This window comes from Ursus americanus, chromosome 2, assembly GCF_024610735.1.
Source record: "Ursus americanus isolate L20-20 chromosome 2, mUrsAme1.1.p, whole genome shotgun sequence".
Lineage (NCBI taxonomy): Eukaryota > Metazoa > Chordata > Mammalia > Carnivora > Ursidae > Ursus > Ursus americanus.
In genome coordinates, this window is record NC_142128.1 from 55,706,798 (window position 1) to 55,726,730 (window position 19,933).

At 37.8% G+C, this 19,933-nt stretch overlaps 1 protein-coding gene across 1 annotated transcript in view; it reads left to right on the forward strand.

Annotated features, from left to right (window-relative positions):
- USH2A (usherin) overlaps positions 1-19,933 on the forward strand; it is a 676,006-nt gene that overhangs the window by 530,268 nt on the left and 125,805 nt on the right. Inside the window, exons 52-55 of the mRNA XM_045809720.2 lie at positions 486-683; positions 1,405-1,559; positions 3,432-3,630; positions 16,128-16,235. Coding sequence (XP_045665676.2) covers positions 486-683; positions 1,405-1,559; positions 3,432-3,630; positions 16,128-16,235 — 660 coding nt within the window. The remainder of the gene's footprint in view (positions 1-485; positions 684-1,404; positions 1,560-3,431; positions 3,631-16,127; positions 16,236-19,933) is intronic.

Consider the following 19,933-nt stretch of genomic DNA (forward strand, 5'->3'; position numbering starts at 1 on the left):
GTGGCTGAGTCATTAAGCGTCTGCCTTCGGCTCAGGTCATGATCCCAGGGTCCTGGGATTGAGCCCCGCATTGGGCTCCCTGCTCAGTGGGAAGCCTGCTTCTCCCTCTCCCATTCTCCCTGCTTGTGTTCTCTCTCTCGCTGTCTCTCTCTCTCTGTCAAATAAATACATAAAATCTTTTTTAAAAAATCCAATGTACATTAGTACTTTAGGTTTTCAGTCATTCTTTTCATGTTATGCATATTTGTTCAGAAAAGGTGAATTCTATTCTGTGGAATTCCATATCCCTATATGTAATAAACATGTAAAAAAAATTTTATGATCTAGAACATTAAGATATTAGAGCTCTAGTCACACACAACAGGATTAGAGCATTAAGCATTTATTTTTAAGTTTTTAAAAGTTTTGATATTCATTTTCAATATGATGGTAGAAAAAAATACAAATGTTTTTAAAATCTCACTGTTCAATTTCTCCCTTTCCAGATGTGAATCTGGAGCCTTACATGACGTATGAGTATAGGATTTCTGCATGGAATAGCTACGGGCGAGGATTCAGCAAAGCTGTTAGAGCCAGGACAAAAGAAGATGTGCCTCAAGGACTGAGTGCCCCTACGTGGACCAAAATGGATAATCTTGAAGATGTGATAGTCTTAAATTGGAAGAAACCTATACAATCAAATGGTATTAAGCCACTTTTAAAATTAAAATAACAAAATCCTGTAAATCTGTAAGGAAATTGAAATGAGTGTAATCTACATGTAATTGCCTTGCATCTAACCATTAAAAATTATTTGCTGGTAAAAGGAACCTTAGGTGTGTGTGTACTAATCATCCATTTTGTAAAATAGGCCTCGCAAGTTTTTAGACCCCAATTTTTTTTTTCTGGAATCTTAGCTGCTTTCAAATAAGTGAAGACTGCTAAAGAAAGGCAAAATAGTTGTAATATTTGAAGTAATTTTGAGTGCCTGGGTGGCTCCATCGGTGAAGAGTCTGCCTTTGGCTCAGGTCATGATCCCAGTGTCCTGGGATCGAGTCCCGTGTTGGGCTCCCTGCTCAATGGGGAGCCTGCTTCTTCCTCTCCCTCTGCCGCTCCCCCTGCTTGTATTCTCTCTCTCTCTCTGTCGAATAAATAAAAAGCCTTTAAAAAATATCGGAAGTAATTTTGTTTGGTAGCCAGGGGAAATAAACAGAAATGACTCTTTAATTTTCTATGTCCAGAATCCCTCTCTTCAATAAGAGTGCATATCATTCAGAACTTCTTGAACATAGCAATCCAACAGCAAATTAAAAGTAAGGAATGCTGTATTTTCCCATTTCCTCGAAACTCTAAGACATGTAAGTTGTTTGCAAAGAGTTAAAAGGATCTGACACTCAAATCTGGGTATATCTCTGTCTCTTTTAGGTCCAATTATTTACTACATTCTTCTCCGAAATGGGATGGAATGCTTTCAGGGAACATCACTGAGCTTCTCTGATACGAAGGGAATTCAGCCATTTCAAGAATACTCCTACCAGCTGAAAGCTTGCACGGTTGCTGGCTGTGCCGTCAGCAGCAAGGTAAGGGGAGATGCCTAAACTCTGGACTGAAGTAGCCAGTGGGAGGACTATAGGAACGCCCAGCTTGTGAATGATTTTTCCAGTGACAGAAAATAATACTGTGTTAAGTAGCACGTTCACGTGGCAGCTCAACTATTAATACGTATGCGTGAAAGGAGAGATCATTGCAAAGGAAATTTATGCAAACATCAATGTTTCATTAATTAAAAGAAAAAAGAAAAAAAACTTGACTCAGTATTATCCTCTTTATCACATCTTTCTTCTGCCAACTATTTTTAGATGATCTTCTGTAATCCATAATATTTCCCAAATCATTCCTCAGTTTAAAAGTTTCTATTTAAATATCTCACTACAACAAAAATTGCCTGCTCTTGAAAAACAGAGAAAGGGGCAAAAGAGAATGAGCTCATGCAACAGGGGTCAGAATGGAGAATATCAGGAAGTTACAACAGATTTGGGGGATGAAATCTATAGGACTTGGTGTCAACCAAATCACAACCAGATCACAGTGTCATTCTGCATGCAAGTTAAAAAGAAGAAGAAGAAAATTTGAGTTAGAGAATAAGATTAAAATTTTAAATGTTTTTAAAAATATATTTAAGAGAAGGAGCAGGTCGCAGAGTGGCAGAAGAAAATATTACTTGGCACTGTAAGTGAAAATGTCTTGTCAGAAGCTGGATTATACAGTGACTTAATTTGCTAGAAAGATCCATGTGGGAAGTCGAAGCAAGGAGTTTGAATAGGGTCATTTAAGGAGAAGAGAGAGAGAGAGATAAAAACAAGACCGTAGATGATGACCTCTGGGAAGGGAAGAGCCCACAAAAGAGACGGGAAAGAAACAACCAATTTAGGAGGAAAAGAAAGAGCCATCTCACAGAAGCCAAGCTAGTCAGAGGAAACCCAGGAGAAACAAACACGCAGCAGCTCTGATTCATGCGGTTACAGCTTTTGAAGGGCAGCATCTTCGCACACTGTGCAAGAACCATCCAAGGAAAACATTCAGTCAGATGGATCAGCAGCAGTGCATACGTGCAGCTTTTTATTCCACAGACCTCCAGAAACATCTCTGAGTGTGCCACCATTTAAACAGATGGCAGCTGATTGGCCCAATCAAAAGTTATGGTCCGAATGGTCCTAGAACAATTCCGTGCTTTTTTACACAGGCACAGCTCCTGCCTACCAGATGCCAGAGCAATTGGTTAAAAAACTGAAACCAGAGTTAATTCTGTGAAAAAACAAGTGCAGCTAATTTTTGTCCAAAATTGTATTTCGATAACGCTGAATAAATAACCAGTTGATTTAACCTTTTTTCCTTCTCATTCAGTTCTTTTTTAGAATATTGGTACAATGCTGTCAAGTCATCCTGGGTATCCTAGGAAGAATACAAAAAAAAAAAAAATCTGCCCATTTATACTGTTCAAAGCGTATTATATGCAAGTTCAGATGTGGGTTTTGCTTCATATTTACTGGTGCTTAAAAGGTACAAAATCAGGCTGTTAAAATGCAAAGACACTGATGGGCCATATGGAAGAGAGTTATCAAGAGTTCTCCAGTAAGACAGTCTGCCAGCCAGATTTTACTTGTTTAAACTGAGGGCTGCACTCTGCCGTCAAAATTGTTGTTGAACCTGTTGTGATAAATGGTAGTCTGAGACTTATGTAATGTATTCAAGGTCAGATTTCATTGTTTAAATAGGATGGGAGGAAAAGAATTAAAAAAAAAAAAAAGAGGGGGTGAGACTGTTTCTCCAAGCCCCTGCTAATGATATGCCAGGCCAGACAACAACATTTTAAAACAAAAGTGACATTCTCGTTGATCAGAATACCTAGTGTCCTATTACCGTAAATTGCTGTTTAATTCCTATGTTTGCAGGTAGTTGCAGCTACTACCCAAGGAGTTCCTGAGAGCGTCCTGCCGCCCAGAGTCACGGCGCCCAGTGCAGAGGCTCTGCATTTGAGCTGGAGTGTCCCTGAAAAACCAAATGGTGTCATTAAAGAGTACCAGCTCAGGCAGGTTGGGAAAGGTCTCATCTACACTGGCACCACTGACAGGAGGCAGCATACGGTCACAGGTGAAAAAAAAGAGGAAAACCTACCGGAAGAGTCTGTCATTGTGGTTAGGGGGGCAAAGCATCCCAGGGGTGTGTGTTTGATATATGAGGTCACTTCGAAAGGACGTGTTCTCTTGACATATGGTCAGGTCCCACTTATCCATGCTAATAGAAGAACCCACACTGGCAGCAATAAGCCACAACAGCAGATAACTTCAGAAATAATTTATATTTGGCTTTGATATGCATTATGTGTAGGGTTTTTGCATCAGTATTAACTTTTATTCCCTCAGACAAACGGTAAGATGCATTTTCATTCCCCAAGGATATACTCATAGATAATGGGACAAGGATAGCCAAGAATGTACTGGAAAGCAGGGAGAAATCAGCCAGAGGCTAACATTAATCTACTGAGTGGGTAACTAACTAATACACGGAATGGTTGACAGGTGACTGTTTGTGACAATTTGTTATTATTAACATTAATTAATAGTGACCGTATTATTTTTATAGTTTGTTATAACATTTATTATAATTAACCTTAAGAAAATAATAATAGTACAGTATAATAGTATAAAGTCAGATAATTATTAGAAGTGATTATAATAATAATTAACATGTTTTGGTTTGAATGTCACTTCTGAAGAGGAGAGAAGCATCTTCTGACGTCCCCACTCTAAGGAAGTTTCTCTGATACACTACAGCATCACCTTGTCTTATTTTCATCATGGACATCTCACTGCCTGATAGTGTCTGTTTTTTATGTCTCCCCCCACTGGGATATAAGCTCCAGCCTTACAGAGACCTTCTGTACCTAGTTCATTCAATACAGTACTTCCAGCGCCTAGAACAATCCTTGACACATCCGTGGATGTTACACGAATGTTTGGGAATAAGTGAATTTCACATGTGCCACCTGGCATGTACTATCTCGTTTGATACTCTTCACAAACCTATGCAGTGAAGAGAGTTATGGCTTGTATTTCGCAGAAAAGAATACTTTGAGATATTAAGTAACTCAGTTCATTACCCGAATCTACGGAATCATCCCAAATAGTTGTGTAAGTTTAGATTCTGAGGCCACAGGCAAGAGGTTCCAAACTTACTTTTCCCCTATTGTCAGCAGCTTACTTCCAAGGCCTCCTGAGTGAATGTTCTTCCTTCCATTGGACCCCATGGCTTGCGGGGAGCATTGATACCAGAGATCAGGAAACTCATAAAGAAATACAGAAAAGCCTGCAAGAGTGTGCCAGAGTTTTCCTCAAAGGAGGCACGGGTTATACTACACAGGTGGAAAAATCAGTTCATCATGATTTACTCTTAATTCTATGATTCCCCGACACACAAGCAGACATTCATTGTCAGATATCCATTGTTTTCCGGAAGTGCCAGAAGCCTGCCGAAGGTGCTTCAAAAATATTTGCAGACCAGCACATTGCATCCCTTTTCTGAAGATCCTGAGCTAAATCAATGATAATGGGAAAAGCTCTCATCAATTCAGATTATTAAATTTATTTCTTAGATCTTAGTTCACTGCAAGTGAAAATGATCACAAATAGCTGAAATGCTGTTGTTTTGCATAATAAAACTTTACATTAACATGTGCCTTATAATTTTAAAGAACTATTTGCATTTGGACACGATTGGTTCTCATCACATCCCTGTAAGTGAGGGATGTTTTTAATATCCACATTTAAAAAATGAAGAAGGAAAGTGACATGCTCGGGGTGCCCAAGGCATCAGAATACTGTTTCATTCCAAATCCCAAAAAACAAAACAATGTTGCCTGCTTGCTGTGGTCTAGAGAGTACACTAAATGCTCTAAAACAAGATTGCTGCTCTCAAGAAGCTCCCAGTGATAGGGAACACTGACAAGGTAAGAACTAATTGCAAATACAGGGTAACTGATGCCACAGCAGAACTCTGAAGAATGCAGTGGGGGAAATCAAAAGAATGACTTGGAATGGAAAATGGAATGTCAGTTGCAGAGTTTTGAAAGCCAAGTTAAGGCACATTTAGATTTTGTATCAGTAAAGGTTTCACAAAAAACTGGGATACCGTGATATGGAATGTTCTCCTTCTTGTAGTATGTCTACTTAGCCAGCATGGGCTTTGAACTGTGTGAGCTATTCTGGTTTGCATTTTTTTTAAAAAAACAGCATTTACATGGCAACAGACTAAATTCAAACGTAATGTTCAAACCAACAGGATTTATAGCCTCATGAATTATAAAATAATTAGAAAAATTTTTTTCTTAAAACACCTTGATTCCACTCACTCCTCCTCTCATTGTCATTTTCAATGAATATTTTCATGTCATAGAGGATCTCATACACATCACTTGATGCCAGGAGTTCTCTTTTATTAGGATAAATATTTTAAAGTTTTTCTACATGCTTTTACTTTTTATAAGATCATAAAATGAAAACAAGCCTTAGGATTCATTTGGCTCATCCCTCTGTACCATTTTAAATAGATTTAGATAGTACTTCACTTGGGCAAGACAGCCCTGAAGAGAAATGTCTTTGTTGAATGAAGACGTAAACTCTCATTCAGCGAAACCTCACCGAGTGGAGCCTCCTATATGCAGTTCCCACCGGACAGCAACGGTGCTAGGCATGAGCTCATCTAAAACCTGAGATCTATATAATATTCACGTACCTTCTCTGCCAGGAAAAATTCAGTTCCATAGTTCTCTGACTGACCAAATTCACTATGGAAGTATTTTATGATATGAATGACTATTTTACTGAGTTCATGGAATGAAGTAAAACAACCAAATTTGTTTTACATTGCATCTCAAATGTTTGATTAAAGAGCTGCCTGTACCCCCTGGAAAAATGTTTTGATTTTCTCATCATTTCCAAAACCTTGGCATTCCCTAAGTTAACAAACACTAATGAAGCTGTAGCACTAGTCATCCTGGAGCCTGAAAATCTAGGTCCTTAGAAATGACAGAAGGGAAGCGAGCACGTTGCCTCAGCCCCATTGTCTCCATGCTTATTTTTAATTACCTCAAAGCTTTAGAAACATGATCCCGTAAATGCTTTGTGGGAATAGTGGCGAATGCACTCATCATGTGAAATCCATAAATTGCTTATAATCCTCTCAAGATGTTAAAAAAAGCATTAAGTAATTGAAGACAGGAAGTCCTCAGTTAATTATTTAGAGGTGTTATCAATGCTTTAAGTAAACTGAAGCATTTTCTGCTATCTCACTGAGCTGAATACCGTGGGGACGAAGGAGAAACAGCCATCATCTTCTCATATCCGCTAATGCAAACAGCACATGGCAGCTTGTCAATAAAAGACCTTTTCATATCATTTATTACTAAACAGGTCCACCATCCTGCACAGAACAATTGGGATGTCAGTTATGGCATTGTTTCACTTTGGGTTACCACTGCTTTATATAGGGGCCTCCTAGCGTGGGCACTGGGCAGAAGAGATGGAGAAAGGATTAACTAAATAATTAGGGCCACGGAGAACAAAATGAATTAATCATGTCCTCTTTAGCAGCAGATTTGATAAGGGCTTATGTGTCTCTTAACTCTGGTAAAAGTGTTTTCAAAATAATTTATGAAAAGTTGCTTATCTTTGCATTTTCCTTGAAAGGGAAGACCCACCAGCATTAAGTTAGTGAGGAAAGAACAATTTGCCTTCCTTTTCTATTTTCTTAGAAGCTTGTGAAGATCTCCGGGGCTAAAATAGCATATACCCTAACATTGCAGGTTGTAGCAGACATGCACTATACTAATGTACTGAAACAGATATCCTGCACGCCATTTTTGAAGAAAAAAAAAAAGAACACACTTTGACCATCAGTATCACAAAATGTGGAAATTCTTTATAAGGGGATCTTATATTTAGATAATTCCACTATGTACTCCCATGGTAGCCCGCACTTGGCTCTCAGCTCTCTTGGCATTTATAATACTTTATTGCAATATCCTTTCTTCTTGCCTCTGTTCTTCAGCTAATTGGTGAAGCTTTTTAAGGACAGACGGTAGCCCCCTGTTTGGCATTGTATTATCTATACTGCGATAGGCACCTATAAGAGTACTTAGCATGTTAAGCATTCAAGAATATTTGTTGAGTGCACAGATATTGAATGGTAAACTAGTATCTGAACGATTTTATTCTGTTTTGATTGGATACAAAAATCTCACCATCAAATACATCTAAATCTCAGGCAGGAATGGCTACATAATTTGCAGAGTCCAGTGCAAAATGAGAATGTGGGGTCTTTCATTCAAAAATTATTTAGATACAACTCAACATCCAAAAACCAAATAATCCAATTAAAAGGTGAGCAGAAGACATGAGGACTTTTCTCCAAAGAAAACATGCAGATGACCAACAGACACACTCTCAACATCGCTCATCATCAGTGGAATGCAAATTAAAACTACAATGAGATGTCACCTCACGCCTGTCAGAGTGACTCAAATCAAAAACATAAGAAACAACAAGTGTTGGCAGGGATGTGGTGAAAATGCTCGTGCACTGTTGGTGGGAATGCAGTGGTGCATTTTGGAGGTTCCTCAAAAAGGGTAAAAATAATTGGACTACTGGGTATTTGCCCCAAAAATACAAAAACAATAACTCAAAAGGATACATGCACCCCTACATTTACTGCAGCATTATTTACAATAGCCAAATTATGGAAGCAGCCCAAGTGTCCATCAATAGATGAATGGATTTTTTAAAAATGTGTATATATCTACAATGGAATATTATTTGGCCACAAAAAGTGAAATCTTGCCATTTGCAGCAATGTGGATGGAGCCCAAGAGTACAATGCTAAGCAAAATAAGTCAGTCAGATAAAGACAAATACCATGTGATTTCACTGATATGTGGAATTTAAGAAACAAAACAAATGAACAAAGGGGGAGAACAAGAGAGACAAATCAAGGAACAGACCCTTAACCCTAGAGAACAAACTGGGGGTTGCCAGAGGTGGGGATGAGTGAATTAGGTGAAGGGGATTAAGAGTAGATTACACTTATCGTGATGAGCACGGAGTCATGTATAGAGTTGCTGAATCACTCTATTGAACACCTGAAACGAATATGGCACCGTATGTTAACTGTATTGGAAATAAAAAGTTCATAAACTTTTTTTTAGAAAATAATATATTTTTCAAAAAAATGTCATTAAGAATGTTTAAAAACAGAGCATAGAATCAAGCACCAGTACATCCTCCCTATGGGATCTTGGGTCACATGCCCGTGAAGCCAGCCTTGATCTCTGGCAGTCTGGATTTATTGGCAGTCTATTTCTTTAACTGAAACAGAGAGGAAGAAAACTAGGACGGTGATCCTGTCCTCAGAACAGCTTCCGGAGCCTACCGTCAGTGTTCTCAGAATATTGCATGTAATGCTCTGTACTGCATTTGCTCCAGCTACCTGACGACTGACCGCCGAGCATCAGACCTATCAAAATAGATACAATTCATTTTATTTTCATTTTTCCGACCCTGAGGAAAACTTTGTGCCTGGCTGTTTGCAAAATAAAGAAATAAAGAATAGCATAGCATCAACCACTATTTTATACTTTTAAAAAACATTCTTATAGATCGAATATTATAGCTGAAGAATTATAGTCAACAGCTACCTGGACACTAATAGTTAAAGAAAAAGGTTTCCTCTGAACTTTCAGATATTTTGGGGTTCTTTGCCTAGGCAGTCATTGTTTTGCCCCAAGAGCTCTAAAGACTCCTGCTGCAATATATGTCCTTGTTGTCGAGCTTCTGAGAAGCATCAGGCTTGGCTGCCCCCTGATGCCACATTTTGTTTCTAGAGAAGACTCTGCCTGAAACTGTAGGGTAAAAACGGCTTTGGTCTAGTACAGCACCGGACTCCAGAGAAGAAAGACGTTTACTGAAAGAATGTTACTAAAATCAAAAGCAAGGGTCTTTTCTTGGACTATTCAATAGTAGTTTTAAAGTTGATCTGCATTTGGAAAGAGAGTGAGCCAAGAAGTAATTTATCTGGGAAGTGCTTCTTGGGATGTATCTGATTTCTAAGTTATTGGGGAGGAGGACCTAAACTAGGGCCTGGAATTTCACACAAAATATGGAATTAAGAAACAACTAGGCTTGTAGCAAGTAGTCGGAAGCAAAAGTGATGAGGTTACCTCACAGGCATTTGCAATGCAAGAGCACCTTTGTTTTGATGTTTTGATGCCCAGTTCATGAGCTGTCAACTGAATTCATACTATGAAGCGTTGATACAGGAAACGGACCGTTCCAATGGCTGCTCACAAACAGGCAAGAAATTGGCTTGACTAACTGGGATGGTAGCTCCTGAGGTTGGGGGTGGGTGGTACTATCATGAAAAGGGGACTCCAGCATGTGAGCTCCTGACACATTTCTTAATCCAATTTCGTAAAACAGATCATCTGTAAAGGTGCCTTAGATGTCTCTAAAGCAATTCCACAATATCTTGGTGTATCAGTTTTGAACATTCAGATTTTCACACAGAATTATTCATTTAAAGCAGAATCCTGTTATAATTCTACCCACCTCAGCCGACACTGCCAGTGAGCCCTGGAAGTTCCTGGGGATCTCCATGAGCACAGACATTCTGGGGGGCATCACTTAGTGAGATCCAAGGCAGATAAGGGCAGAGAGAGGCAGTTCACAACAGCAGGATTGCATGTGGATTCAGGGGGGCCCTGCCAAGCACCCAGTTTGTGTGTACTGGTGCTGAGACAAGTTTCTTGCCCAAAAGGTGTACAACATCTGATAACTACCTACCAAAAAGTTTTTAAAGTAACCCAGGCCTCTTAGCCCTTGAACTCGTCACTGACCAACGTGATGGAAGAACTTGCAAAATTGCATATTTTGTAGGATTATTTGGTAATTCTTTAGAAAATAGTAGATGACATTATAGACTAACCGGATGAATGCTCTGAAGAGGCACTTGCTATCTGAGGTTATAATGGACAAAACGCCTTCTCCTGACTATTGATCTGGAGATTAAAAATTAGAAACAAGCTGTCCTTTATGTCGTATATCAAATGTAACTGACACTGACATAGGCATTAATTCTGTTTTCCAAATCATATTTTTATGATTCATAGGCAGACTTTAGGTGATCCCTTTTAACACACATTTATTCTTGAACGTAATGTTACTGGAAAGTGTCATTGTCATGAGTTTGGTTATAGTATGCTTCCTTCCTTTAAGAGAGAACATGATTCCCTGTAGGGAAATTCAGGTAATTTGCAGCCACCATAATCTCCACTGCACTGAAATGTTAAATGCTTGGCTTTTCTCCATGCATTTGCCTTTCTCTGCTCTACAACCCCTATCTCCTACTCTTTTAATTCAATGCTGAGCGCTTGAATGATGTTTTCTTTTCTCCTTCTACTCTTGGACTTCAGGATTAAGTTACAGTCAGAATGGTTCCTTTGAGACATCTCTTTATTTCCCTCTTCTCGTCCTGATCAATTCGTGAGTCGTTTTCAGTTGGCGTGCCCTTTTCAATGCCTGTTACTTATATTTCATATATATCTCATTTTAAGGGCCACCAATAGAAACTTACTTAAAATGGCAACAGATTCTGGTTGAAAAGTGTTGATTTTATTGAGTTTTACAGTCATGTATATGAAAGGTCGTCTAGTTCATGTAAATCATTTATGCCTGATGGCAGTTGATGCTTTCCTTACAGATTATTTGAACCAAGGCTGTTAGTAATTTAGTCCTCTGACAATATGAAAAATCCAAGACCTAAGACATAGGATACAGATAATTAAGGATTCAGATATTGCCTTCCCTCCAGTTAGTCTGTAACCCAAATAAGGAGTCTATACCATCATGCCCACAGTTTACAGATATGGAAACTGAGGCACCCAGAGGTCAGAAGGCTGGCCCGTGGCAGTAGTTAATAAGTAGGTAAGGGATTAGAACCCAAAATAATCTAACTTCACATGCTTCTCTCCTAACAGCAAGGCTGCACCACTTCAGTACATGAATTGTGGAAATATTCAAAATGGACATATTTAAACATATATTCCCACTTGAAGATATATATATATAGATATGGATATAGATATAGATAAGCTACCTATGTCATCATTTTCCAATGTTTCAGGAGCCTGACCATATTGCTCTGGGCCATACTTCTCAGCCCAGCTGCCCAGACTTCTATCCTGAGCTCGCCCAAGCTTATCTCTGTAATAATAGATGAGTTCCTCCAACTGTCTATACTCTAGCTCCCTTACCTATAAAATGAGCAGATAATTGCAATGCCTCAGGGAGTTAGCAAGGGTTTTGATTGTGTTAATATCCAGGAAGCACACAGAAGAAGGCCTGCAAATGGTGTTCAGTAAACTTCAGCTACTATGTTTTCATGTAATCTAGTAATCAATTTCCTTAAAAATAACTCCATTTCTCATAATGTATATTTAATTAATGTACAGAGCTGTTGAAAAATTTCAGTGCATTTGGCTGTCACTCTTATGTGATGGGAGGGCACAGGACTTGGTGTTCAAGTTGTGTGTTTGTCTCTAGCCCAATCTGATCACTCATTCACTGTAGAACATTCGCTTCTCTGAGCCTCAGTTTTCTTACCTGTGAGGCAGGAATAATAACTCCTATTCTGGTGATATTCAAGATGAAACCTCTTCACCTTTTCACTAAACCTTTTCATGTTGTTGCTAATTATCTCTGCCAGAATCTTGTAACTATCTCTAACATGCATAGGGCAATAACAGCTGCTTATGGTCCCCTTGTGTAACATATAAGAATTTGAACTTGTGTGCCAGCATGTGACATTATTAGTAACTATAATATTAGTATTATTTAGAAATTTTTTTCTTGCAAGTTACAGAAAACTCAGTTCAAGCAGGCTTAACAAATGGACATTGACTGGCTCATGTAACTAAAAAAAATCAGGTGTAGACTCAAGGCTAAGATGTTTCCAAGACCCAATTTCTTTTTACCTTGGAGTTCTCCTCCATTCTCAGGCACTATGTGGTGAACAAAGAACTACCAGCAGTAAAAATGAGAGTTCATGTTCAAGGCCTACCTTCCCTTAACCTAAATGAGGTCACAGACTCAATCCTGAGCAGCTAACATTGCAAGGGGAATGTGGAACTGTGCCCAGGAGTAGTCAATCCAGGTGGAGTTAATCCTAAATCATGAATAAAGCCTGTTAGTAGCCAAAAGACTGGTTTCCACAAGGAAAACTGGAGCTCTGTTATAAAAGGAAGTATGAGTAGACTCTGGATGGTAAATATAGCAGATGGGGAGTTGTACAACACAAACTGGCAAATGTGAGTTGAAATGAGATGAATATTTCTACCTTTGTTCCAAATGGCCCTTTAAATTGGGGCCAGACACAATCCTTGAGGATGAACCGCCCATGAATTAGATTAAGTCCATTTGTCTTTTCCTTCTTCACTTATGGTCTCATGCCTCCCATTCTTGTCTTTCTTGTACTTTCATTTTTGTCTCCTTTCCCTAGTTCATCACATCCATTCCTCTTGATTGGTGATGTCTCTGAATTCCCCTAGCTTCCCAAATGAGACTCTTTACCCAGTGCTCAGTTCTAAATACTTCTTCCTTGATTCTGGTACTCCAGTAGTTTCAAGAGATGCATATTCCTCCACTAGACCTGGCACCATGCTCTGCAAGGCCAACCCACACCATGCAATTCAAACACCTGTAACAGAATTCTCTGGCACACCTTCCTTAATCTATGGAAAATTCCTAATGAGCTAGCCCCTCCACTGCTGTACCGTTTCTTAACTGTCTTCTAGTGTTCTGTGCTATGTGTAAAATGGATACCAATTAACTTGCTTCAGAAAGATTTTGTAAGGAAAAGACAATTTCTATTTTCATAAACATTAATTTTCTTTTTAGCTACTATCCTCATTGCAAACACCCTCAAACTTCTCATCAATCTTAGAACACCTCTGTGATGAAAAATTTTCTCTACTTTTTCTAAGATGCATCCTATATTATTTTTCAATAGTCACCGATTCCCTGACTCAGACTAGCTAAAAACACAAAATGAAGAGGATAATTGGGCCTCGTTTTGGGGGGTTTGTTTGGTTTTGTTTGATAAGAAAATTCCAGAGAAAGACCAAGCATTGCTTCACTTTTACCACCCATACTTAAGTCTGGCATTCAGACAAAATCTAGAAAATATTTATTGTTTCACAGTCCATTAATTTTTGTATTATTTTAATAATGTTCTGCATCTAGAATGGAATTGCTTACACAATGAATGTTGTGGGCAGAGATACCCATGGAATTATGAGGAAGGGCCTGTTTGGTCAGATCACACTTTGTCTGGATGTCATGGACATCATAGCCTGACATCTTCATGGAGCACTTGTATGGGTTTTATGTTCTTTAAACGGTATTTAACAAACATCAAACACCTAGAATAGGCACTACTGGGAAAAAAATGATGAAAAAAACCCTCAAAGACATAAACCTTACTCTCAAAGGGCTTACATTCTAAGTGAGAAAGTAAGCTATTCAGATGAAACAGTGTTACAAGGGTCTAGATCCCGTTTTTCAGTAGCAAGAGTAAAGAGGGAGCATCGTCAGACTAAATCAGCCTGCCACTGCAGTCTCTGACCTTCATTCTTAAGACGATTCCTCCCTTTTTCTTTTGAGCTGTACATTTTATTATCTTTAGCACTTTTCCATAAGCTTTTATCAAACATATATGGCTTGGGTATGGCTTAGATCTTTCATCATATTTCTTATCTATAAATCAGGTAAACATCAAAATTATGTAAATCCCCCATAGCAACCAAATGTAAGATTACGATCAAATAAGTATCTGCATCTTATCACTAAATTGATAAGGAAACACAGAGGGCTTTGAAACTGAATCCTGAAGCAGCTCCAGCTGCAGAACATTATTGCTTTAGCAGAAAACCCAGACCAGTGCTCTAATTCTAAATGAACCAGTTAATTAATTTTTTCATTCATTTAACAAGCACCTACTTTGTGCCCGTCATTATTTGAAGGATACAGTGGTATCTTTTTGATACAGATCCTATAGTGCTCTTTTAGAACTTACATCCTAGAGGGGGAGACAAACAATGAATAAACAGGCATAATAAAGCATCAGATAATGTTGAGGGTTATGAAGAAGAAAGTAATTTGAGGGAATAACAAGTGGTGGGTGTAGTGTGTAGAGTGGTCAAAATCTTTTAAAGCCACAGAGTGACACATGAATGTCTCTGGAAAAAGTCATGCCACCAAAAGAACAATATATATAAAAATGTAGTTCAGAATTCATGAAAAAATAATATAATAATTATTATATACATGTTATCATTTATCCCAATTATTCAACATATAGACTTAAGTCCTATTCTCTAAGGAAAGGAAAATTTTTGAGCTTAGGCATTGTTTGAATTTTCCCAAGAATCAAGGCAAGAAATGTTAGCCTCCGTAGACTCTTTGTCGAATGCTGCTGAGTCTTAAGGTTGCTTCTGCTCAGAGAAAATACTTCTCTAAGTAACCCATTTCATCTTTGCAAAAGCCTTAAAAGCTAGCTGCTATAGTTCCCATTTTTACAGATCAGAAGATCAAGGCAAAGAGAAGCTAAGTAACTTGCCCAAGGTCACCAGCTATGGAGTAGTGAAGTCTAACCACATACAACTTCTACTGTAAATGGATTGCCATTCTTATTTTTCCTGAGAACTTATTGAGCAGTTACTGGGCTATGTCATATTCTGAATACAATAAACACTATCCCCTCATCAAATTATGTTTAATAAATGTGTAAAGACAAAACCAACATACCCCCCCAAAAAACTACAAAAGTTAAGTGTGAAATGGTACTCTATGGGCACAGATGGTGAAGAAGCGCAAATTAAAAAAAAAAAAAGTGAGGGGGGTGGTGTGAATATAAGCTGAATATGGCTTGGGGCTAAAAAAATGTTGACTCTAACCTTCTTTTTATTTTTTCCACCCCTCTTCATATAAGAAGCAGTTGCAGAAACTGGGATGGTTAGCCTGGAGAAGAGAAGACTCAGGGGGGATTTGATAGCTGTCTACAAATATTTGAAGAACTGTCATGTGGAAAAGAAATTAGATTTGTTCTATATGTCCCTAGGGGTGCAAGTGTTGGAAAGAATTCACCACAATATAAGGAAGGACTTTCAAACAAAATAAGGAGAACTCTAGAGCTCTCTAAAGATGGAATGGGCTCTTTGAGAGTTGAGTACTCTGATCACCTAGGCAAGGCAGTCTTTTCAATGACCTCTTTTACAAGGGAATCAAGAGAAAGATGTCTGGGTGGATGGATTGCATGAATTTTAAGATTTCTTCTAAGGCTGAGAATTTATTACTTTATTAATAATAAATGAAGTTTCTATTTATACCAAGCTGCTTGTGAAGTTCATATCTCCATTAAAGAGTGTTTTCTGCTTTTAAAATTTTTGGAAATCATATCTACAACCCTGCATGTTACTTCCGGTGCTTAATTGATAATAAATAATCCTCTCAAGATGTACTTTATTTCTTGTTTGCTCTTTCTAGGTCTCCAGCCATACACCAACTACAGCTTCACTCTTACAGCTTGTACATCTGCTGGATGCACTTCAAGTGAGCCTTTTCTAGGTCAGACACTGCAGGCAGCCCCTGAAGGTAATTAAAAAATATCCATGATTTGGGAGAAGAAGTTTTCATATGGCATTTTGAAGTGAATTCTATAAACCCTTTCATGTCAAACAAAGAAGGAATAAAGTCGACAGGTACAAAACAAAATTGTATTCTAGGTTCCCATTCCTCAGGTTTGGTTCAGCTATAAGTCTCCCAACATAAATTTTGGTTTCAATTGTTTAAACCTCTTAAATTTAGTTTTCTGTGAAAAAAAAAGTATTGTGTACTTAGATATAAAATTCCTCAAAAAATCAAAAGTTAAATATTTCTGGAATGCCTGATATATAACAAGGACGTGCTCACTGCTAAAGTTGACTTACTTGCTACCATGAAGAATTTACCATCAAGTCAAAGACACAGGACAAGTAACCAAACTTACACAGAGAAATAAGGGTGCCTGGGTGGTTCAGTTGGTTAAGCGTTGGAGTCTTGATTTCAGCTCAGGTCATAATCTCAGGGTTTTGGTCTCAGGGTCGTGAGATCAAGCCCCACATTGGACTCCATGCTCAGCACAGAGTCTACTTGGGATTCTCTCTCCCTCTGACCTTCCCTCCCTCAAATAAATAAATAAATAAAATCTTTAAAGAGAGAGAGAGAATCTGAAAGGTGATGTTAAGAAGGAACAAATGGTCAATAATATTGTAATAATGTATGGTGACAGATGGTGACCCCACTTATTGAGTCACATATAGAATTGCCAGATCAATATATTGTACACATGAAATTAATATAACATTGTATGTTAATCATACATCAATTTAAGAAAATGAACAGAATACTCAGGTTAGTCTGAAGAGGGAGAGATTATAACTCATCATGAAAATCAAAAAAGATTTGATGGAGGGGCGCCTGGGTGGCACAGCGGTTAAGCGTCTGCCTTCGGCTCAGGGCGTGATCCTGGCGTTATGGGATCGAGCCCCACATCAGGCTCTTCTGCTATGAGCCTGCTTCTTCCTCTCCCACTCCCCCTACTTGTGTTCCCTCTCTCGCTGGCTGTCTCTATCTCTGTCAAATAAATAAATAAAATCTTTAAAAAAAAAAAAAGATTTGATGGAGCAAGTGGGTTCTGAGATGGACCATGAAGAACAAGGATTTTGATAAATAAACACTAGAAGAGATGCAAAATCCAACACCAGTTGAGGATATGTAAAGTGGGACCATCATCTTGGAAGGCAAATTGGCAATGTCTATTATGTTTAAAATGTTAATTTTCTATGACACAGTAGTTTCACATTCATTATCTATGCCAGAAAACCCCACTTCCACAAAAGTACAAGAGACACATACCAGAATGTTTATTGAAGCATTTTTGTTTTTTTATTTAATGGAAAAATATTGGAAGCAATGTAAATGTCTATGCATAGGGGAATTGCTAAATAATTTCAGGTATATTCACATTATGAAATTCCATACCTCAGTTTAAAATAATGAGACAATCTAAACATATGAAGAGGAAATCTAGAACTACATTAATGCATGGTATCTTTTATGCATATAAATGCATAGAAAATTATATTCATTTCTATAGATAAATAAAAATATAGAAAAAATTCTGGAAGCATACACACATAACAATGGTTACCAGTAGGTTGAAAACTGGGGTGGGTGTTATCATTTACTTTTAGAATAAAGATAGGCTTAGAAGCTTGGGATAGTGATCAACTAATTATTTTGCTCATCTTTATTATCTGCCTGTTTTAAATGTGGGAAAATGGAGGCATACATGAGTTTCTAAAGAGAAATATGATGTTAATTACCATTGGAGAGTCCTGAACTGCTTGTCCATTACTCTTCTAATGAAAGGGATTGTTGTACCTCAGAATATTAGACCTGAACTTCCTACCAGTAAATGGGGAATAAAATGGAAAATTCCACATATGGGGCATATGGCTCCTCACCAGGATTTCACTAATGATGTTTTCTATATAAAGAATGTTTCATGTCAAAAAGCTTAGTGTTCCTTTGAAAGGAAGAAACCAGCAGTGGATTTTTTGGAAAGGTAAACTATCAAATGGATACTTTGATGATAATGGATAATTTCTAAAGGATCTATCAACCAGCTTTGGCTGCAACTCAAACCTGGTAAAATAACAGGGTCTCTTGCTTCAGTGTACTCATCAAATCCATATATTTAAATTCTTAGAAAATATGTGTCTATTTTCCCACTTTTCCAAAAAAAAATTCTTAAAAGAGCTCAGATTTCATGACAAACTTACAGTTTTCAACAGCACAGAGGAGTGTGAGATGAGAAATGTTTTACTTGATTTCTTTTTTTAACTTTATGCACCTTTCCTTTAACACAAATAACTGAGCACAGGAATAATAAACTAAATGGGCTTTCCTCTGCAGAACAAACATGGATTTAGAATCCATTTTCTGGCTGTAGAAGTGCCATTTGTGTATAACTTGTATGTGAAATAAATGTAGTCTGAATACTTAACTTGAGGGTTGTAGAACAAATCAACAGCAACATTAAGTTCAGTTGTTTTACTCTAAAATGGAAATAAGCATATCCTTTTGTGTTAATAACCCAAATATAACTAATTACAAAATGCCTATTTGAGTGAATCCGACATAGTTTGAAGGTCTAACACTTGAGCGTCCTAAGCAGATACGGAGAGAATGAAAAGAAGCTTTGGTTCATAACTACCCTGAGCTCCTCTCATATTTTTCATTTTCAATCTAAAAAAAAGGGGGGGGTGCCTGGGTGGCTCAGTCGTTAAGCATCTGCCTTCAGCTCAGGGCATGATCCCGGCGTTCTGGGATAGAGCCCCACATCGGGTTCCTCTGCTGGGAGCCTGCTTCTTCCTCTCCCACTCCCCCTGCTTGTGTTCCCTCTCTCGCTGGCTGTCTCTCTCTGTCAAGTAATAAATAAAATCTTTAAAAAAATAAAAATAATAAATAATAAAAAAAATTTTTAAAAAGCTAATATACATTACTACCTCATTGTAAGTCGGACATAATTCTCTACAATTTTATCCTCACAGGAAATTGTGTACCTTCAGTCAAATAGGAAGAGTTCAAGTTGGATTTTTTTGTCTCTTTTTAGAAGTGCTGCCATACCAGCATGCTCTAATTAATTTTAGAGTTCAGTCATGCAAAATTGCAGGCATGCTCACCTCCAGCATTGATAATATGGGGGGGAAAAAGGAAAATAAAATGAGTCTTTCTCAACTGCATTCCAGATCCTTCTTCCTCTCACCTTTTTTAAACTGTTGACGTTCCTTTAGATTCTTCCTCTACTCCTTGCACTTGTAACTCCATGGTATCCCTTGGAATTCTCAAGTACAAGCTCCCAAAGTCCTCAGCTCTCACAAAGCCTACATAGATTTAAGGCCTGGGTATACACCGACCTATAGATATTTTTATTTAGGTGTTTTGCAAATACTTCAACCTCAGTTTTCAACACTTAAAATCTCTCTCCTCACTTCCTAACTTACTTTACCTCCCTTCTCCGTCCTTCAAGTACCATCATCCACCTCATCAGCCCAAAATGGACTTTCTTAATGTGTCTCTTTTTTTCTAGGTTGTGATGTGCAGTTCTTCATAAAATCTTATTAATTTTAAATTAATTAATTTTAAGTTTTGATAAATTTTATTAGATCTTATTAATTTTATTCAATTTTAATAAATATTTAAATTTAAATTTTAAATTAATAAATCTAAGGATTTTTTTAATGTGT